The sequence below is a fragment of the Syngnathus typhle genome, linkage group LG2, assembly GCF_033458585.1.
Source record: "Syngnathus typhle isolate RoL2023-S1 ecotype Sweden linkage group LG2, RoL_Styp_1.0, whole genome shotgun sequence".
In the NCBI taxonomy this organism is placed as follows: domain Eukaryota; kingdom Metazoa; phylum Chordata; class Actinopteri; order Syngnathiformes; family Syngnathidae; genus Syngnathus; species Syngnathus typhle.
In genome coordinates, this window is record NC_083739.1 from 14998310 (window position 1) to 15020450 (window position 22141).

Sequence of the window (22141 nt, forward strand, 5' to 3'; positions counted from 1 at the left end):
ATTTGCTTAACACCACCTACGCCGCAACTTAGACTTAGTATCTAGCTAGTCAAAATCTAGTCTTTTTTTTTTTTTTTTTTTAATTTGGGCCCTCAGTGCTTTTTTGTTTTCTAATGTGTCAAGGGAGGCCTCTCTTTGAGGGAGGGCATCAACCACTATTTGAGTAAACGGCAAATATGAATTGCTTTTGTTATTTCCTTGTTTTCTAGCTCTAAAGAACAACTTTTTACACTTGTACTTTACTTATACTATACTTTTATTTTATTTTTCTCATCATTCTGTTTTGACAGCTTGTTAGTGATTTAGCCCCGAGTGGAACCAAATGAGTATCACAGTGCATGACGATGCAACTGGAAACTCAATTTTGACACCTTAATGAAGCTCGATAATGTTTCGACGTAAATGAATGCAGCACCAGGACGTTTTGAAAAGCGGCGCACGTCTCCTCAGACATCTTGCTTCGCTTTGAGAAATATCCTCTGATCACCACCACTTTCTCTTAATTTGAGTCTGCACATATCCAACCATGAAGGAAGGGCATTGAGCAGTCAGAACATCCAAAAATACGGCCTAACCCGACGTGATCCCAGATCAGCTTTCTAGGAACCACGCTGGCGGAAGGTGAAGTTCGGTTGTCGACTGAAAGGAAGGGGGGGGGGGAGGTGGCTGAGGGGGGGAGCGGTCGGGAACCACGGCAGGGTTTCTCCTGAATAATCAGACAGACAGGAAGTGGACCAGCAGGAGGAACCTCTCACCACCCTCCATCTGGGTTGTAGGGGGTCGCAGGGGTCGCAGGTGGCGTTGCTCAGGGTGTCGCTGGGGGGCGGGGAGAAGGGCAGGAGCCCTGGCTGTCAAAGCTGGCAGCCCTTGCTTTCCACTGTGACACACACACACACACACACACACACACACAAAGAGTGAGTCTGACATTTTAGAAATAAAGATACAATGTGGTGCAAAACATCTCCAAAACATATCAAGTGATTCCCCAAAATGCACCCTCGACTCACCTCTTTCTCGGATTTCTTAGACTCCAGTAGGGGGTGCCAGTGTGCGATGGGCTTGCGAGGATATGCCAACATTTCGTTCCAGTGGTCCCTTCCCAGTCCTTCTGCGTTGCACCCGACTCGCATCACGCCGATGACCTCGTTGTGACCGACCCTGTGGGGTACGAGCGTGTGCAAAGAGACTTTACGCAAAAGGTCAACTCTGCCGTTAACATACTGTAGCTAAAGTAAGTATAGTTTCCTTCATTTTGTTTATGAAATATCTCCCGTGAAGTGTTCTGGCAGTTACCCAACATTTTAACAGTTAGCTTAGCGTCTTCCTTTTTATCTACCGTAATTTTCGGACTATAAGTTGCGTTTTTTTTCATAGTTTGGGTGGGGGGGGCGACTTATACTCAGGAGCGACTTATATACATATATATGGGGGGTTTTTTTTCACTTTTTGGGGCATTTTATGGCTGGTGGGACTTATACTCTGGTGCGATTTATAGTCCGAAAATTACGGTACTATTGTTCTTTCATCTTCTTGGTATTTTTGTTGTTGTTGTCAATCTGGATTCTCAGTGCAACCACAGTACGTCTCAGAGGTCAATCTTAAAAATACGACAGACATCATTAAGGGTGTAATAGTAAAAACATGCACAGCAAAATCAGTGAATTCCAAATGGTTGCACGCAGCCCACTTTTCATACGCACAAGTCATAATCCATGACAGAGATGTGCAGGCTGACGTGGTCCATGCTGTCGGGTGGGATGTCAAAGATGATGGCCTCGTTGTAGGTGGGATTCAAGGTGTTCTTTTTGATGCTAGTCTTCTTCTTCTTCAGACGCCGCCCGTCACATATTAGTGACACTTTGACGTAAGGGTCTAGATTAGAGAAGGACGACAAAGCGAAGTCATGTGGGGACACGAACATTTATGACAAGCTGAGAGCGGGCCTGCTCTTGCTCTATTTTGTCCCATTGATTTTGAATTATGCCTGCGTTTAAAAGCAGCTGAGCGGTCCAATATCACAATAAAACGGCAACACCTGCTAATCGGCGAATCGCATGGAAAGGATAAGCCTGTAGCACAGTCGTAAATGTTTTTTTTTTTTTTTCCAAAGATGTTATACTAAAAATAGTGTGTGTAGGCCACACCCCTTTTGTGTATTAAATGTAAGATTTTGTCAATTGAGCATAAAAAAGCCTGATGTTCTGTCTTTGAGGAAATGAAAAAATGACTGTATATAAAACTTATAAGGCCATTAGTCAATTTAAGGTTCATGCCATAGCTATCTCTTAACAGCACTGGTAATGACCATAGTCATTTTGCCGTGTAAAATGTAATACATCAGCGTGGATAATGATGACATTTAAATGATATATAATGAATGTAATCCATAACTTTTCAAATGGACTGTTTCATAAAAAAAATGTAAAAAAAATCAAAGGCTTACATTTAAAATTAAAATGTCAAATCAGACGTATGTACTTTGATTCTAACAGAACACAAACAACAATTTTCAAAGTAGATTTTGTGCTTGACAAATTATACAAATATAAAAAGCTCAATGCATTTTGAAATCCGCCCCTTCCAGATCAACATGTAAATCTCAGAGCTAAATAAATTGCACCAGTCTGTATTAAAACACTCCGTGACACTGCATTCTCATTTTCATGAGAGGTGGTCTAATAAATATGGCAAGCTTTGTACGCATAATGTTCATCAATAATACAATAAAATACATGTGTGAACCTCCAGACCTACTCTCAAATAAAAAAAAAGCTTTACCCCTAACAGACATCTAGAAGTCTTCGCAAAAGAGTAAAAGCCAAACGACTGTACATAATAAGTGAAAGCCAAATTAAAATAATGGTAAAGGCAAAACACACTTGGAATTAAAATCATGACTGATTTTGCATCTCAATAAACATCACAAGAAGAAAATGTCACAATAAATCCCAATTATGGCGGAACAGTGGCATTTAAAGCACAATAAATGTCACGTTTCACACGTGCTATCAGTTCTGCAGGGAGACACGGGATGGCAGCCACTTGAATAAAAAATAAAAAATGAAGCAACGACATCCTGACAGTGGCTTGATATTGCACGCCTTGCCAGTGAATAATTGCCGGAATAAACAGAGAGATGGCCTGCCCGCAACTTGCGTGTTTATGATCTCAGACGAGCGTAAACACACATATGCACACACACACACGCACCCACCTGAGTATCCAGTGATGTCCATGGCCTTGAGATTCCTGCACTTGATGACAGTCAGTGTGAGTCTCCCAGCAGTGGGCAGGTAACAGAGTGAGAACATGATCTCCCCAAGGTCAACGCTCTCCTGAGGATGGACACATGGCACATGATAATCAACCTACAGTATTCAAATAATTGCAAAACCTGGTAGATTAAGTAGATTCGTTGATTGAAGCAGTTGTGGGGAAAATCAAGTGTGCTAAAAAAACATCATCAATTTTGCTGTCTACAGCCGCACTTAGACAATGTTCCCGTGGCCATGGGTTAGCCCCATTTGCCCGAAATGTAGTGCTTAGTTTTCTCACACTCTATCATAGCATCCATGACAGGCCATGAGCAGAAGAGGCAGCTGAGTCCCCGAGGTTCGTCTGCGTGCAGTTTACCGCGGAAGTCACAAAGATTCTCCTGCTCCCTTATGTTTATTATGGTCCGTCGAGACTTTCTACACATAAAACGCCAGGCAGCTTTAGAGCGCATTTCTGTGTGTTTCTTTCACGCTCCATCACAACATTAAACACGCCCAAAACATTTGGTGTTTTGGGTTGTACTTGTGCACACTTGACACGCAAACACGTGAGCAGTTTATAGAGATGAATCGCCATAACGAGAGTATTTAGTAAAGACAATTAACCGGCGAGATGCCCTTTTCTCTGCGTAGGTGCAAACCAGCCCAAATTAGCCGCACGTCATCGCACACTCAGAGCTGAACCGCCGACATCCATGTCTTCCAGTGCTGTGGTGCGGAATTCACTTTGAAAGGTGTGAAAGTCAAGCGGTGATGCCAGAGCGCAGCAGTCAAGTGTTGGAAAAGCATAACGTGACACCGATGGGCTGTGGAGGGACTTGTGCTATTTAAAGTGCCAATTTGACAACCGCAGGATTTTCGGCAATTACCTAAACTGCCAAAGCTGTGGTTCATTCTTAAGCTTTGTATACCGATAGAGCGTTAATGCGATATGAAAGGGTGTGAGGTCAACAGTAAGACGGCACGGAAGGGTAGATGAATCCTAATTTAAAGGTTCGGGGTTCAGATTTGTGCTCAGCCCTGTTGATCTACTTGCCTGTTGGCGCAATTACATATTACGCTGGATTAACTTCTCCATGGATGGTAATGTGAGGGTGAATGCATTGAGATGTGCCCCTGATCGGCTTGGGATAGGCTCCGGATCACTCGGGGAGCTAATGAGGACAAGCGCCATAGAAATGGGATGGATTAATACGGAAAGCCGTGGCAAATTTTGAGTTCCCTCACAGTACTTCAAAGGAGCTCAGCGCAACAAGCAAGTCGGGGTTTTGGGAGTCTTCGTACGTGTTGCTTTAAAATGCTGTCTATGCGAACGTAAACTAAATCACATGAAGTATTGAAAAAAGCCTTACACTGGTGGCATATTCGATGTCTCTCCATATATTGGTTTCCCGGGAGAGGTCGGACGTCTCAAACAGGTTGTCCATCACCACCTCCCCGATCATGTCGTGTCGTGAAAACCTGTCAAAGTCGAAAACGCTCATGTGGAGCTTCCTGTTCGGCAAGTCGTCGTAAGGCACAGGAAAGTGGAAGCTTTCAGTAAAGGTGGGGTTGAGGGTTTTTCGATGGACCCGCGTCTGGAACTTCTTGCGGTCGGGCAGCAGGTAGATCTTGACGTACGGGTCGGACGTGCCGCATAAATCCTTGGCGGGAAGGTCGACCGCCCTGATGATGTTGACGAGCAGGGCCTCGTTGTCGTAATCATACTTGAGAGAGAAGTTAATCCTCCCGCAGTTTTTGCTGCTGCTGTTCTTGGAGGAATCCTCAGAGTCACATGTTTTCTCCTGGTAGAGCTCTGGCTGAATACGGCCAATGCTTGTGGATTTTTCCTCTTTGTCCAACATGTAGTCATTCCCCAGATCCAAGCTGCTGACCTGCATCTGCCGGGGAAGGTGTCTTTTGAAGGAATTGTGCCTGCGGAAGGACGAGAGACACAGGAAGACATGGTGATGGGACTTGACATATGAATTTTGATAACTTGCTAGGATTAGGCTAAGCAGACTCAAATTTTCCTCAAACTGATTTCAATTTTTTTCATATGTCATTAAGTGGGAAGTGAACAAATGCCAGCATGCTGAAATCAGACAAGTGAACCACGACACCAGTGACCTTTACATCATTAGCAGCTTTTTTCTGTGGATCGCATGACAAGAACCCAGGAACATGCCGCCCACAGACCATGTGGTTTCATAGATAAGGTGTAAATGGAGGATTCGAGGGCCTTTATAGTCATGTCACTCTATCTGCTGCAAAACAACTGATAAAGTTCAACTATGAGATGCCTCACCTCATTGTTAGTAGCAGTGTTTTTCCAAAAGGAACATTCAGGGACAGTTTTCTTCTTCTCATGTACACCGTTAATTAAAGCGTGAATGAAGTAAATTCACAATGATAAAGTCAAAGTTAAACAGATGCTTCTCACAGCTAATGAGTGATGACACATGGACACTGATAGCATGCCTCTTGTAGCGCTGCATGCACGAGGCATTGCGGAATGCCTGATGAGTTTTGGAGCTGAAGCCCCCCGGGAGCTGACTCCTGCTTTAATTCAAGGACAAAACGATTGAAAGGATGCACGCTCAACATGCTGAAGACATGCAATCGTTCACAGCATTTTGTCCCTTCGGTGAAAGGCTCCCGATGAAGTCATCGCATGCAATTAGCGTCACTGTAATGTCCTGCAAGAACATGCAAAAGCCTTTGAGGTGGCTGACTTGTTGCATAACGCTTTACAAATAAATTGTCTTAAAATCATCTAGGCTTATGAATTTAACTGCAGTACTATGCAACCTCAAATGTGAAATTATTATTCTTGCCGACAAAGCGATACATACTCACTCTGACGCTCATTATTTTAATCTTGTTTTGACAAATAGAGACAACTAATGTGAATGGCAGAACACGCTGATCATGGACGCACTTCCCGAGGCTACCCACGGACTTCTATACGAATGGCCTACCAATGCTGCTTAGTCGGCGTAACGAGAAGTAAAGCCTCGGCCGCACGTACGCACACACGTGTCATGACTAACCGGGTGGAGGAAGCGGGCTCAGTTGTTTGCCTCTGCATGCGCTGTGTGCGGCGCAGGAAGTGCTCCCTCATGGAGAGCTGGACATCAGTGGGGATGTCAGGAGATGTATGGCTTATCTTCACCGCAGCCTCCAGGAAGCCCATCGGGCCCACGGGGTCCTTCATTTTCTCTGTTGCCATGGTAACCGCTGGCTGCTGCAGCTGCTGGGTACCTGGGGCCGACGGCAACGGCAGCGGGCGAGACAGCTGCAGCGGGCGGTGCTCCGGGCTGGGGGACGGAGTGAGGAAGCTGGCTTTGCTCCGCCGAGGCGGACCGCACCGCTTCCAGAAGCCGAAGGCTAGCAGGCCCAGCAGAACCAAGCCGCAGAGCACAAACACACCGAGAAGGAGGCCAAAAGTAGCGTCTGGTGGCGAGCCGTGGGGTCCGGGAACACAATATGGGCGAGCAGATGGCAATGATGAGGGTGAGAGCACAAAAAGAGACACTGTATTAAGTCAATCTTTTTGCACATAACATACACTGCCATTCACTTCCAGAAACTTCAAATTGCTGAAAAAGTTTTTGGGGCCCTCAATCGGGGGACCGTATTTGCTAACACACGTAGAAAGGGAAAATAAGTGTTTTGTTATTGTACATAGTGAATATTGCAATGACGCTTGATTTAAAGACAATGTATAGTGGTCAATAAACCCAACAGAGCAGGAGTACCCAGAAAAAAATATGCATTCAAATAATAATACTCTTGTGGCGTCGTTATTGAATGGCATTGCCATTGAAAGAAAAACAATGGTTGAGGCAGTGCCAATTGGCGGAGAGGAAACATGCAAATGAAATATCGTCTATTTGAATGCTAATCCAAGAAGGCTCCCGGGATGAGGTGTCAAAATGGCCGACACGTGAAGGAACCTGGTCATTGTACCTCAGTCTGAATCACACACAAAAGACTTGGACACGGGCCGAGGACGCTGACAAGCGAGATGCGTGGAGCCTGAGGGAGAACAGGCAAACCATGCTGTTTCTTGAGTCCATATAATCAAATTTCAGCATCTAATACCTGGAACATTCCCCATTCGCTCAAGCCTGAATTCACGTCCCCACATTTTGCAGCAGTGTTCTTTTCCACGCACTGCGTTGACTCAAATTTATCTACCATAGCTGAGTGCTGCTCTCAGAAGACTCCAGTCTCCACGTAATAGTGCAAACATAGCAGGAAGTCGCTTTAGGGCACATTGAATTTGCTTTTTTCTGTCTTTTTTTTTTCCCCGAGAATGTTTATTGAGCTAAATCTTCCCCCCGCTGAAGACAAATAGAAGCAGCTGGAACCTGGAGGCAAGGATGAGTTCATTCCTGATTGTTTTTCCGTTTTATTCATAGAGGAAAGGAGATTGATTGCTTGCTTGTGGATTACAGCTACATAATGTACATTTAGTAGGTAGGCTGTTTAATCTATAAACCCACACGACAATCGGCATTGTGTATGCAAGACAAAAATAAAATACAGTCAGCATTTGAAAGTGATGCGAGCAATCATGTCAGGTACTTAAATCTGGCTGCCAGTCCTTTTAAAAACAGGCAGCAGTTTTCTGAGAAAATACCTTGCCTACTTTTCCCCCCCAGCTGCTCATCTCAAAGACCACCTATTAACAATAGGAAGGGAGTCCATGTCAAAGTCCATCTCATGTACGTAAAGCAATCTTTAGACATTTGAGTTGTGCACAAATAGAATTTTGCAGGATTCAGTATCCAGTGGCACGCCTGTGATCCTGCTTATAGTGGAACAGATGTCAAGCAAGAAGAACTCCGCCTTGGTGCAATGCCAGGTACAGTGCAGAAATGAGCCAACCTTTGAAACATGACTCAGATAGGATAGATTTGAAAGAATGTCATCTTTCTGGTGTGATATTAATCAGTCTATACCAGGCTTTTGTGGTAGTTGAAAGGCTGTTCCGACATAAATCGGCCCACATCTGTTCAGGAATTGTAACACTCCTATTTCAGTCCAGACTTAAGATGACCTGACTTTAGATTTTCACCTGTTAACAAGCATCCAGAAATAAATTGGACTTTGTTTGCTCGTACTCATGGAAGGCCAAGTCAGTTCAGGACCTAAGCTGGTGTATGGTTGTAGCTGAAGATAATGGAAGACGTTCTGTGTGGACAAGTTATATTTCATCTTCAAGTGTTCAAATATCTTGAATATTCCCTTAATGGTCTTGACTGCTGGACTTCTTTCTGGTGTCATGAATCCAAAATTCATGCATAGAAGTTTGTTTTGCTTGACTTCTGATTTAGGTGACATTTCTTCTTTCAGTCCAAGTTGTTTGTGAACCTCAAGCAAAATATTACTTAAATGCCACAATATCGGATTACCTGCAGAATTATTTCCAGACCTCGCATCATGTTTAGAAATAACACAAAAGAATCATTTGCAAAGGACATGAGAACACTACGATCATGACGTTTTTGGCCTCGTGAAGGATGTTAGTGCCATATTTCAAAGAATTGTTCAGCTAGTAAACTTTTCTCGTCAGTCTCTGCACTCGCTGCCTCGGTTTGGTTCAGCGTGAAAAGGTTAATGAGGGAACGATTGTGCCACCACACCTCCACACACTCGTCAATCAATGTGGAAGCCAAAGCAGCGTTTGCCATAATGGCTACAGAAATAGAAACACACAGGCTGAAAAGCAGCGAATAACTTTAGTGCTGCAAAGAAAGAACAGAGTGCTAATAATCCTGGAGTAGTTAGACATGGACAGTAAGCCAAATAGGAAGTGAGAAAAAAAAACGCCGTTGGTCTTCCTCTTCAGAAACACGACTAATGAAGCAAAGCATATTATTCCCGCCGGACACAATCTTTCCTGACAGCGTGAGAATGAATCAACCTGGAGCTTTTTTAGCTGCACTATTAATGATTACACCCACGCCTCTGCAGGAGTGGACCACCACCGGGCCGCGCTTTATCATCAGGCTCTTTACGGCGGTTCCTTCATGCTGAGAAACACTTCTCGCAATCAATACTAGCGAAGCAAAATCAATCAGGCCGCAACGTTCCTTCAGGTGGCTGCTACCTCTGCACCAAACGGGAGTCAGGTGAGCTGCGATGTTATCAAAGACGTTTCGCATCAAGGTTGTAGACCGCCACATTGTTGAACATTTAAGCTGACATTTCTTTTTTTTTCCCCACATTTGGTCAGAAATTGAGCAAGACAACAGATTGATACGCATAAAGGCTTTTCTCCTCTAATCAAACTGTGTTTCTATGGCAACCAGGTCAAAACCTGCTCATCAACTTCTGTAAAATACGAAAAAATTATAATTACAACAGCATTCGACATATATGGTAACTAATTAAAACAGATTTGTTTGTACTTTGTCTTAATTGTGAGATGTTATTGTCATGTTGAGGAAAAACTCAACAAGCTGACGGGATTGTCATACCATGACACTGGAAATGTCCAACACAGCAGAATTCATTCCAAAATGGGATTTGTAGTTTGCAACGTTAATTTGTAAAAGCTGTTTCATCAACATGCATGGGAAGCTTGTCGTTCCCCGAGGGCGGAAATGATTCCCACTAATCTCGATGTGGGCACCTCAGCCGTTTTTGGAGTGCTTATTCCGTGGTGTCTTTTTCACAAAATCCCATAATCCCACCCCCCCACATCCCTAAATCCTAAAGCTCCGGTGCGTGAGAGGAGGTGTTAAGCGCCGGCGGATAAGTCGGCTGTGTGAAACAGCAGTGGGGGAGGGCAAAAAATGATTTTGACAATCAGGCGACGAGGTAAACGATGCTCATGTAGGAAGTTGTAGAATTTAGTGTATTGCGCTGCTTCAAATATTTCAATTCAATTAGTGTTTCTTCCCAAAATGCTCGCAAACGTATGATTGAAAATGACTTTTGAGAAGTTTCATGAATCTGAAATATATAGAAATGTAACTTTTATAAATGCAATTAGCACTAGGCACACACAGACACACACACACACCCTGTTACCCCCTTCAAGGATAAATTTAATCATACTTATCACTTGAAAAGTAAAAAAAAAAATCTAATCCTTTTTGTATTTTTCTGGGGGTGGGATCATGTTCTCTTAACTTCAAAACCTGCTTCCTTGTGGATTTCCATAGCCCAATTGAACCACATGGGAAATGGAACAATTAACCTGCTTGTTGACCGCAAGCTGCAATCGCTATCGCACAGCTTGCAGCCTGCTTCTGCTTGCACGGAGTAAATATTGAAATTATATTACAATATTTAAATGGGACGTGTCGGGCTTGTTCAGCGCTTCCACTGTTGAATGCGCAAATTCAGCAAATCAACTGTAATTAACAGTGTTTGATATTGTATTGGAATGACTGTCTGCATGCAGAACATTTCAGCTTACTTACAGTTGTACATCATCTACATTGATGTAAATGTCATTCCTATTAACTGTCCTTTTGTTCATTCTTTGACTTACTTTTGTTGCTGCCCTGTTTTTTTTTTAGCTATTAAACCTGCTTGACTTCTTTTTCAGCTTGTATGGCAATGGACCGTGTTAAAATACTTTACAATAAATTAAATGGAGAGGAAAAAAGGATTGGCCGTGCAGCAACATTACTTTCCCTTTAAGGGACAATTCTGCTTGCGATTCCATTCATTCACATTCTAGTATATATTCTTTATTCAGCTCTGGGTCATTGGGAGTTGTAGCCTATCCCAGCTGACTCCAGGCCAACGGCAGCGTACACCAAAGACTAATCACTCACAGCACGTATGAAAAGTATAGAGGCAACTTTGTATGCCAAACGTACATCTGAATGACTTTAAAATTGTATTCCTACAAGAATGCACAATTCAAATGTTCATTGAATCACTTCCCAATCTCGCTCCCCCATCATGTCACATTCATTTACTAAAGTGTCAACCGATCTTGAGATGCAATAATAAAACGCAATCACCCACGTGAGGCTGCAAAGTATTCAATGGACCTTGTGTAGTATAAAGTGCAATCGCAATTTGGACTCTACCGAATCTATTGACAAGTCAGATGAACTATGACCCTTATATGAGGAGGAATTCTATTCTATTCTTGTGGAAAAAAAGGACAGTATTGTTCTACAGTGTAAGGACACATCATTATGCAATAATAATAATCATCGTCTCAAACCATAAAAGCTAGCAAAGGGCCACAGCAGGACAGGAATAAAAATGAGCTCGCCATTTGCTGAGGACATGCGGGCAGTTTTTTAGAATGACTCATTGTAGTTTGTTTAAGCTTTATGATATTAATAACCAACAACATTACGATCACCTCGGACCAATGGTGACAGAGCAGCACAGCACGATGCCATCCAATAATAATAAAGACGGACTTTATTGATGTCAGCCATCAGGCTGTTTGAGTCATCCTAATTTTTATCAGCGAGGAATTTAAATGGATTTGCTTCATCCATTACAAACACAAGCTCGCTGATGCTCCGCAGGCTTGAAGTGTCGCAGTATTGTGACGGATTAATACAACTGCAAGTAAGCCTGTCAAGTGGATTGCGGGCGGAGGAGAGATGCTGATTGAAGGAGGAGGCACTTTATCTACTTAACGTCTTGCATTAGCTGGTTTGGGTGGGATATATGTCTTTTCTTTTTATGACAGGCGTCGTGGTTGCCTCACAATCGGTGGTCTGGGGTTGGGATCTCAGTTGTGGCCTTCCTGAGTGGCGTTTGTAGGCGCTTGCCTGGATTCTTCACATTTTCCAAAACCATGTATGCTAGCTTTGTTGAAGTGAATAGGATTAATGTCATCTGAATGAGTCGAAATGAATGAACTTGCCATCGGCAGCTCACACTGGTCTAATGTACATTGTTGGTGTAAAAAAGAAACAAACAGGAAGTGAGCAATGATGGCCAGTTATGATCAATTTCCATCAATGAAACATTTGTCTTCTCCATCGATTCCACTTCAAGAAGTCAACAAAGTATTGCCCCCAACAGAAAAAAAAGCCACCGCATCAAATTTCCGCGAGCTCTAACCCGACCCTCGGCCCCCCGAGGCACTCTGCGATGGCGGGAAACAACAAGTCAGCATGAAGAAATGATGCATCCATCATTGTGACCCTGTTAGATTAAGCGTGGGCTGACATTTAGGCCGTGTGTACTCAGATGCTCACAGCCTCAACATAACAATTGTAAAAGAAAGATGACCGGCAGAGTTCCAGTCATTATTGTTGGCATTGTCAACCTGCCACTAGCTAGCCTCGATTGCACTCCTTCCTCATCTTGATCCAACAGATATCGACCAATAATCGATCCTGCAGTCAAGGAAATAAGTGTAATAGAATTCCAGAAGTTGTGAGGATAAGCCGCTCAGATGATGGATGGAAGTCGAAAATTGAAAGAGATTGCAAGGGAATGGCGAGCGATGCGGTCGCTGAGTTGAAATGCCCGAGAAAGTTAAATGCACCGTAGCACTGGATAGCGCACAAATAGTAGCAGATTTGCAGTTAGGGATGGATAATTACAGTATTATGTATTCATTTTGGTTGTGCTTAGCGACCCCGAACTGATTTTATGTGGCGCTCAATAATCTGCCGAAGTGTTTTAGTATGTAGTAAATTCACGCAAGTATTGAGGCTTCATTGGTTTGGCCTACTTTTAGGCTGTTATAAGTAAAGGTAGCCGATGAAAAGTGCTGAGGTATGAGAAAATTAACGTAGCTTGCTGCTACACTATCCATTACAATCAACTATTTAACACTCATGAAGACAATGCCGCTTATGATCTGGTACATTTGGCAGGTTGGGCTTCAGGAGCTTTGCTGAAACCATGGCGTAATATTCACCTCCAGAAAGTACAAAATTGGCAAGATTTACAAACAGAACGAGAGAAAAGGCACTGAAAAAGTTTCATAATGGCAACATTTATAACTTGCAAAAGATTCTTTTTTTTTTAACTAACTAACCACAGAGGGTCTCTTGTACCGTTACCTGATTTTACTGAGCTTTCACTCAAACCCTGTCACCAACTTCCTAAAAGCACGTTTTCTCTCTCGCGTGAAAACTCCAACGCAGCAAAGTATCGACTTTGTGGCTTGACTGTTTGAGGAATACTAAATTTATAGTTTTCTGTACACAGGACGAAAACACAGAGATGGAAAAAGCCTCTGGCTGTTTTGATCTCTTTATAGATGCAATGTGCAGGTTGCAGTCAGAAGCAACGGCCTGAGCCTTGGTTGAATAAAGGCTTTGAAGTGTCGGATTAAGCAACAAGTTCTAATGTTCTCGGTCGGCCACAGCGGAGCCCACAAGTCACATCGGCCTTATTTCCATCTAGTAAACATGAGCTTCCTGTAACAAGTGAGATCATTGTCAGTATAGCACCACCCCTCGTTTACAAGGCCAACATTATTTCCTCTTATGCTGTATTGATCGGGGACCAAAGGGCTTTAAGAATTCACTCCAATTTTCTATCGGATTGAAACAAACTGTGCCTGGAGGAAATTGGGAGGGGGGAGGAGGCAGTGGGGGCGGGCTTATCGGACCAATCCCGGCCTCCCGTTTTCCCATGTTTATCGCAGCCTCGGTGAGTGACATTTAAACAAAAAGTCATAAAAGGTGTCACACGGGAGGCGCTGCACACAAAGAAAGCCCACGACCCCCGCGGCCATCCTCCTAGCACGCCATCATCAACACACGTGCACGGTCACATGCTCTTTACAAACGCGGAACTCTACACAGTTGCGCACGCAAAGCACAAACGCAGCAAGCCAGCAAGGGTCAACGGGGCCAAATATGAAAGGATGGCTTTGTTCAAAGTCAAGTTTCCACTAAGCGAGCAATCCAGAGGAGTTCTCATTGTGGATTGGGAAGATAAAGAAGAGCTAAACGCAACAGCAAATAATTCTGTTGTGTCACATGACTTCCATATTCTACAATCTAAACCAGGGAGGTGAGCTTTTGGTGTGCACAGGCCTGGCATGCGTATTGCAGTGTTGTTATTGGTCAGATTTTTAGAATGCATTTTTACTGTACGTCACTGATTCTTGCACGTTAAAATAGTTAAAGGTCGCTTTGGGATACTAGGTGTAAGATGCCAAAAAGTAGCGAGATTGTCCAAAAGCGTTTACAAGCCTACCAAAAAAGAAGCAAATTCTAATTCTCGGTGGCTGCTGTTGCTTGTTGCTTGGGTGAGGAAAAGGGCGTGAATAAGCAGCAGGGATGTTAACAGGTTGCACGGTTTCCTTTCTCTCTTTTTCTTGCCTTCTGTCTTCACAGTTTGGCTCATTATCGAACAACAAGCGTCTCAAAGGTGCCAACTGCTCACAATTACACTTTTCCCTCCAGCTCGTACTGATCTCCTCCCCATTAGCCCCACGGCTGTGGCCCTTCATCAAAGTGTCAGGACAAGGAGCAAGAGCGGGGAGCAAGAGATGGGCTGAAAAAGTGGCAGAAAAGACACTCGCACGAAATTCAAAAGCCTGACTTGACCGTGTTTTGCGCTATGCAGCAGAGCAGGTGGCCTTACCTCGGGCTTTACTGTGTTTCATGACTGTTAAAAGCTGGAGGACAACAAAGGGATGGTTTCAGAAAGAAAAAAAAAAAGCAGAGGCGACCGAGATGGGAAGCCTCATCAAATATTAACACGGAGGTCCATCAACGATATTGTAACGTGCAAAACAAAGAAGCTAGTTGCTTTGAATCCAAAAGTAAAATGCTAAGCAAACTACAACTCTTGCGCATCTCAGCAGCAAACTCACCATCACTCATCAACAAAGAAGACAAAAGAAAGACGCTCCGTGCCGTACTCACCCGTGAAAGTGACTTTTGCGTTCTGGATAACCTCACCCGCTCACTTCTCCGTCTGCTTCTCCTCACTTCCAGCCAACCAGTCACAGCACCTCTCTGCTAGCTCTATCTTTGGTCAATGCGCTCCCTCTCCTGAGCGCACACACTGAGAGCCTTGCATGCACCACCCAGGATGCTCCTTTTGGTTTCTATGGCAGCGGGATGCTGCGGTGTAAAAAGGGGCTGGGGTGTCTGTGTGTGTGTGTGTGTGTGTGTGTGTGTGTGTGTGTGTGTGTGTGTAGGGGGGGTAGGTCAGATCAGACTATTGAGACTGAGCATGCAGCATTGGGGCGAGAAGAGGGGAAAAAAAAAAAGCAAGTGACAATGCAGCAAAGCTGCATAAGTTTGAACCGCATGAATATCAATGGTGGGGGTCGGAGCTTCCTCATAAATATCAAAGCAGGTGGTAAAACACATGCAAAGACTTGTTTGAATAGAACCTGACTGGGAGGTGATCAAAAGGGGCCTTTTATTAATATCATTAAATTGTAAGAAAAAAGAAATAAAAGAAATAAAATAAAAATCGTGCTTTGTTGTATAATATAAACGATGATGCCTTATTATTACGATTATCTAGTAGACTCAACTGCAGTCCTGGCGGCGGTCATGCGACATATTGCAGCACAATCATTGAGAAAGAGAGAGAGAAAGAGAGAGAGAGGGGATGGGAGGGGTGATTCCCCCACCCTCCCCCACTCCTCCCAGTCTTCCCTCTATCTAGATTAGCATCACTTCCTCAGCAGCCTGTGGTGGATGAGACCACATGTGACTGCCGCCTCCCACTGCGGGAGCGACGACAAAATAAACACAACTTAATTGCTTTTGAACAGGAACATTTTGGGGGGAGCGTTCAACAAGGTGAGCCCCCAGACGGTGCGTATCAAAGATAAGAAGCAGCTTAGCTGTAAACCTCGCATCAGCTGCATCCCATTTAGTTTATTCCTTGCTCATGGTTCAAAACAGATTCACTATAAGTATAAAGCAAAACATAATCAGTTGACACGGCTCTATAAAATCGTGTGAACATTATAGGGACAATGCCTCTTAGATTGGCAACCCACTCGGTGTATAAAGTGGGTTGTTTTGAACCTTAGCTTTTGCACTGTACCCAAACTTTATTAGGCCTTGATTTATTAGAAGTCACCATGGGACTGGGTCTCATGCATCATTTCAGGTTTACATTGAAAGTGTGCACTGCTTTAGCATCACAACATGGCTTATCAACATGAGGCGCTTTTGTTAAGGGATAAAAACAATGCGGCAAACTCAAATATTGTGAATAGTTTCAGGAGTGTTGACTTATATTATATATTAATATTTTAAAACAATACTAAAATATATTAACATTTTAAAACAATACTAAATATACGTATATATAGGATAGGAAATTATCTGCATTATTACATTTTATAAATGTTCAGAATGAAATAAGTGAATTAAAAAGATACAGCAGATGTAATGGGCCATCCAAACAGTACAGTAATGAAGACAAAAAATAAATAAGGCATGTTTTGAAATCGTCAACCAATGTCCCTGGAGTACGACGTTAACCCTGCCTGCAAACTGATGATGTTTTAATTACGTACATTTTAATTAAATATAATTAAAAAGAATATAAATCAGATATGAATGGGATAGCAGACAAAGGACCATTACAGTGGATCCAAACAAGAAACATTTTGAGAAAACACTATTCAATAATGCAGAAGTAATCCGTCCAGATCAAACGTAATAATAATATTTAGTGCTCCATATGATGTTATCTCATTTTTGTTTTTGTCAAAGCATAGTTGTTAATCTCTGTCATGGACATGGGCACGCAGGTATTGCTTCTGTGTTAAAACCAAACTAGCCGGCCATTTAATCTGATCCGGGTGATTCAACGTGGTTGTAATCCATCCTCAATCTAACCTTATCACATAATGATATCGTCGGTGTAAACATGCCCAACAATAACCTTTAAAGCAATCACTTGGCTGACAGCAGCTGGATGGGCATTGACGGACGGAGGAGCAGCTCAAGTGCTGACGAGTTCCCGATGAACACATCGAGTACGAGCTGCGACTGTCAAGATCCTCTGGTGAGTATCAGGTGGTATTATTAATATTTCAAAGTCAGACACGTTGCGTGAAAGAAGAACCGAAGGCCACATTTGGCTCCGACATGGTCTCTTCGGGTTCAATTTACAAATGTTAATACTGCTACCTAAAGGTCGCCTCATAAGAAGTGTTATTTTTGTCACATTAACAAAAGATCACCGACTAGCACGTCAACTATCTGCAAAAAAATAACTCTCCTCCTGATAAATCTTTGACGGAAAAAAATTGGGCTATACTTTTAGGACCCCACGCAAGCTAAATCCACGCAAGAGCGCACTCGACAAAGTTTGGGGATTTTCGCAGCTCTGTGCAAGAATGCAAAGCGTGGAATTTGTGGTGGGAGTAAACAAAGGCAACTTAATTCGCTGCCAATCAAAAAGATAGACGATATAAAGTTGAAAAATGAGATCACAGATCCTACTTAGCTCCTAAAATCCAATTGTATGCGTCAGGTCGAAGACAATATACAAATATTTCGCATAAAGTGTAAGTCAGCATGTTTTTTTTTTATACATTGCCCAAATACCTTTAGTCTGTTTGCATCTGTCTTGTTGCAAGGTCTGTGAGTTCTTCTCCAAGCTAGTGGAGTTAGTCTCCGGAGCCCCGTTTATCCTGCCGGATTTCGAGTTAGCTTATATATCATGCTTTCTACGCAGAGCCGACTGAATCATTTATCAAGTAACCATCAAGACTTCAAGCTATCGCTGGCAAAAAGATCCGCGCAAGAGAGTGTGAGCTGCTGGCGGGTCTCATATTTTGATTTACTACAAAAACTGAGTAATAATAATCAAAATGAATGCGAAGAATGCTCAAATTCCATCCATTGTGATATCCCAATACAACGCAGTAATGCGAACACAAAAATAAATAGTAGACCTACGACTGCTCTAAATGACTTGGTAAAATGATGTAATGTTAGTTCGTTTTCCTAGAAGATTAAAAAAATATATATGCCTGTGAATATTGTTATATTATCTGTGTTGCACCACCTTTTGTGTTCAAATACCCATTACTTCAAGGGTTTTAAAAACTGAGAACTATCTATGTTAGCATGTCTTACTTTGATATTAAGCTTCCAATGGGAGTGGCATTAAACAGCTTGAAGCTTTTGTTTTGATTAATTGCTTTCTATTTGCTGATAAACTTTTAATTAGAAAAAAAAAATTAAGAAACAGATTGCCCTTTTGTGTAAGGTTTGGTAAAAATACACCTCCACGGTACAGTCACACCATGAGCAGGAAGTTGGCACAACAGCAGGGCATCACTTTCAGCAAAGTAACTCTGTTATTTATCTGCCATGTTTACATTTTTCCCACTTGACTTTCTTTCAATAGAAAAAAAAAAATGAAGCCCATGAAATTCCTGGTGATCCTCCTCATCCAGACTGGATGCTTTTGTTCGGTGTGTGTCCGAGGGAATGTCTACATCTGGTCGGTCGCTTTCTTCCGGAATCCATTCCAGTACTTTAGCTCTCACTTTATAAAAGGCATAGGAATCATCACCCTATTTCAGCTTGAGGCCTTTTTTGGAAACAGAGACAGATTGAAGTCTTTGCCACAGCAGGATGCAAGAGATAGACGTTCGTGAGATGAGGAGTAAAAGGAGTTCCCCGAGTAGCCAGAAATAATGAAGGTCAATGTGCGCTTCTGACGCCTGGAGGAATACCATCCCCTTCACAGCTTTCAGACCATTATTTACCCTTGCAGGTTTTAAATTGAAATTCCTCATTCATGTTATGGATTCAACTTGTTTTAGGTGTGGCTTTGAAATGTTTCAGTCTGTTTAAATAGAAAGTGGGCATAACTAGACGAATTCAGTGGTCCACAATGTTTTCACTGATGTGGGCTGATGAGCAACTTCAATGATCTGAATATAGTTTTCCCCAAACAATTTGGACATCATGCAGAACAGGAAATGTCTGGAATATCCCGACCCATCTCCTAATGGTTAGCTGACATGATAAAAGCTGCACCACTTCCAGCTTTGTCATCTCCCGTTAAGAGACCAAGCTACATTGTCAGCCTTATACTTTTGCTATTGTGAAGTTCAGTTGAAGCGTGAAAGCATGTTTGTACGCCTTCTTCACTTATTTCTCTCACATAAGCGATGGTGAAGGCAAGCAGAAGACAGCGACTTGTCATGATGTCGAAAATGGCCTCGGGGGCTGTCTCGTAAGCACTACCACGGCGATTAGAAATATAAGCAGAGCAGAGTCCCACCACAGTAAACCATTTTAGATGGAGCCTAAATGCAATCAAAGCCTTTTTTTTCCCCCTGGATGATTTGAGAAACACTCTCCAAGCTTTGTAGTGTTTCTGTTTGATGACAGACCCATTATATACGCTTTGTTACCATTTCGAGTTGTTAACATGATTCAGCTCAGTGTTCCGTCAACACAGCATAGCTTAACGACCAATGAAAACATGCTTTATCTCGCCGTGTTTTCAACCATTTTTGCCATTGCTAGAAATGTCCATCAGAGATTGACCTCCTCCAGGCAAAGACCCACAATACGTTCAGCGTTACTATGATTAATTAAGCCAAGAGAAAAGTTGTACTCTAAAGGGGTGTTTGCGCTATTGTGGGAATGAGCACAGCCAACTTGCTCCTCAGCCAATACAAACGACTCCTATCATTCCCTTTAAATTGGTCTACATGTTGGAAGTACAAAAAAGATTTCTACTCCTTGGACACTGTGAAGTAAGCACTTGGAGGTCACATTTTACCCCCCGGATTTTGTGTCGCGGAAGTCTGTCATTGTCACATTTTTTCAGGCTGACCCAGTCTGTCACTCCGTCATTGTTATTTTGAACATGCCTCGCTAAATTACATTTCATTATCGCTATTTTTAAACAGTCCGTAAAACACATTTTTCAATTTTATTAGTTTCGATAATAGTTAATTTTATTAAATTCTCATAATATTACTGCTCTACCTTTTCTGCTCCAAACTGGGCAGGACAATCAAGTAATTGACTTGCCCTTTCAAGACATCTGGCTACTATTTTAAAGGATCTATTCTAGCTGTAAGAACAATTGGGAAGTAAAACGAAATTGTAAAATATTCCAGGGCAGCGGGACAGGGGTGGATACTCGACCATAACTTCTTTTCATTGAGTTGAAAGCAATTGCCCTTGCATTTTACACATGCACATATCTGATTGCAAGATAGCGTGCCACAAAGTGCAATCTTACGCTTCGCTGGGTTCTATTTAAAAAGCAGAAAATGGCAGTTTATTGCTTTTTCTTCAGGATCTCAGTGTAAAAGAGGCTAATGATGACATCCCCACCGAATTGCATGCACACAGTTGTTTTTAGGATAATTATAGAATGCATCATTATTAACTCATCAACGTTTATTATTAACATTTATACGGTGATTCCATTGACACAATTGGCAGGTGTGTAGCCACGTGAGGTACGGAGCCTACAAAGCAGAGATTTTTCATGTGCGGACGCACAGAAGGTTCCAAGCAGGCGGGAGCCGGCCACCATAATTAACCTCTCTGGATGGATAAATAACCCAAGATAATCCTTCAGCAAGAGTAACCTGAGCAACCATGACTTTCTGTCTTGAAAGGATTAGCAGTGATTAGGCAGCAGGCAGGCTAGATCATTCTCCCCGGGGCTCTCAACAAGAGAAATAAAAAGTCTTCAATGAACCAAGAAGGCAAGATGCTGCTGGGACAGGTCATGAAACCTGGCAGCCACAATAGAGTGGCTGCACTGGTCATTGCAGGTGTTCAGCTATTCATGTTCAAGTTAATTGCCCGAGACGGCAATTAACGTTCCATTCCAGGAACCGGGAACCCTGGACACTTAAACTTGTTCAACTGGCCAGTGGTGGCTTCTCGAGGGGCTGGTGCACTGCATCAAACTGAGACACAATTTTGGCAAGAAATATGCTGTAAAACTGTAATTATGGATCCATGTTTTCCTATTTTTATTTGATCATAAAAGCATATGACTGACATGTAATTGTGAGAAAAGGCTATAAAACGTTAAATAAAAAATGCATTATACATCTCTTTCATGATGCATAAATAAAACATCACAAAAGTGAATGACAAATGTGGAATGTGAACCATAGAAAAGGTTCATTCTCATTCTTATACAGCAGGGATACTCAAATAAATATCCTAAAGGGCTTCAAATACTTTTTTAAATGGGTCGAAAGGTCTGTGTATTAAGCTCAATTCAAACAACAAAATGTTTTTTTAATTGGGAACAATAAAAATGAACAAATCTGAAATAAAATGTCCTTTCCATTTTGACATGAATTCAAATGAATCGTTGATCCCTGTTATGAATTCAAAGCAAACATCAAGAGAGGCTTTAGAAAAAAACATCTGTATATTGCAGTTTCACACGTCACACTTTGTGCCAGTGTTTATGAGATAGGCGGTAATTAGCGTCACCTCAAACACAACTAACGGCAATTGCACACAAGGCACTTCCAGTATACTTGCGCGTGCTTACTCGCTTTGCCAGCCAAACAAAATTTACAGTCCAGTACACACACTAGCAAGTGAGTCACAAAGCTATGCTTCCAGCTAGTCATTATGATGTCACTGGCCATGCTCAAGTAGCGTGAACTCGCCCACTTGAATTAACCCTCCATCCATTTTCAACACTGCTTACAAATAGGCGGCTAGCGTGCCGGATGCTGCCCAGGGTCACTTACCGAGTACTCTTGTCATACAATATTTTGTATATTTGCAGGAGTTGGCATGATGTCATTGTCGAATCCAAACAATATTACATTCTCAGATGAGGTATTGAAGACCATTGCTGTCTTTTTGGAGATGTGTGGTGGAAATCAATAGCCTTGAGTGTACCCAGAATGAAATAGTTCTCTCTGGGGAGTCACACGGTAACATTCATCTTTCTAATGAATGGCACATCAAGACCTT

The 22141-nt window shown here is 42.6% G+C and overlaps 1 protein-coding gene across 1 annotated transcript in view; it reads right to left on the reverse strand.

Annotated features, from left to right (window-relative positions):
• Nucleotides 1-705: 705 nt before the first annotated feature.
• syt6a (synaptotagmin VIa) overlaps nucleotides 706-22141 on the reverse strand; it is a 34023-nt gene continuing 12587 nt past the window's right edge. The window contains exons 2-7 of the mRNA XM_061273035.1: nucleotides 6311-6713; nucleotides 4631-5192; nucleotides 3218-3338; nucleotides 1704-1875; nucleotides 1011-1161; nucleotides 706-877 (exon numbers count right to left, since the gene is read on the reverse strand). Of these exons, the coding sequence (XP_061129019.1) occupies nucleotides 806-877; nucleotides 1011-1161; nucleotides 1704-1875; nucleotides 3218-3338; nucleotides 4631-5192; nucleotides 6311-6713 (1481 nt within the window). The 3' untranslated portion in view covers nucleotides 706-805. The remainder of the gene's footprint in view (nucleotides 878-1010; nucleotides 1162-1703; nucleotides 1876-3217; nucleotides 3339-4630; nucleotides 5193-6310; nucleotides 6714-22141) is intronic.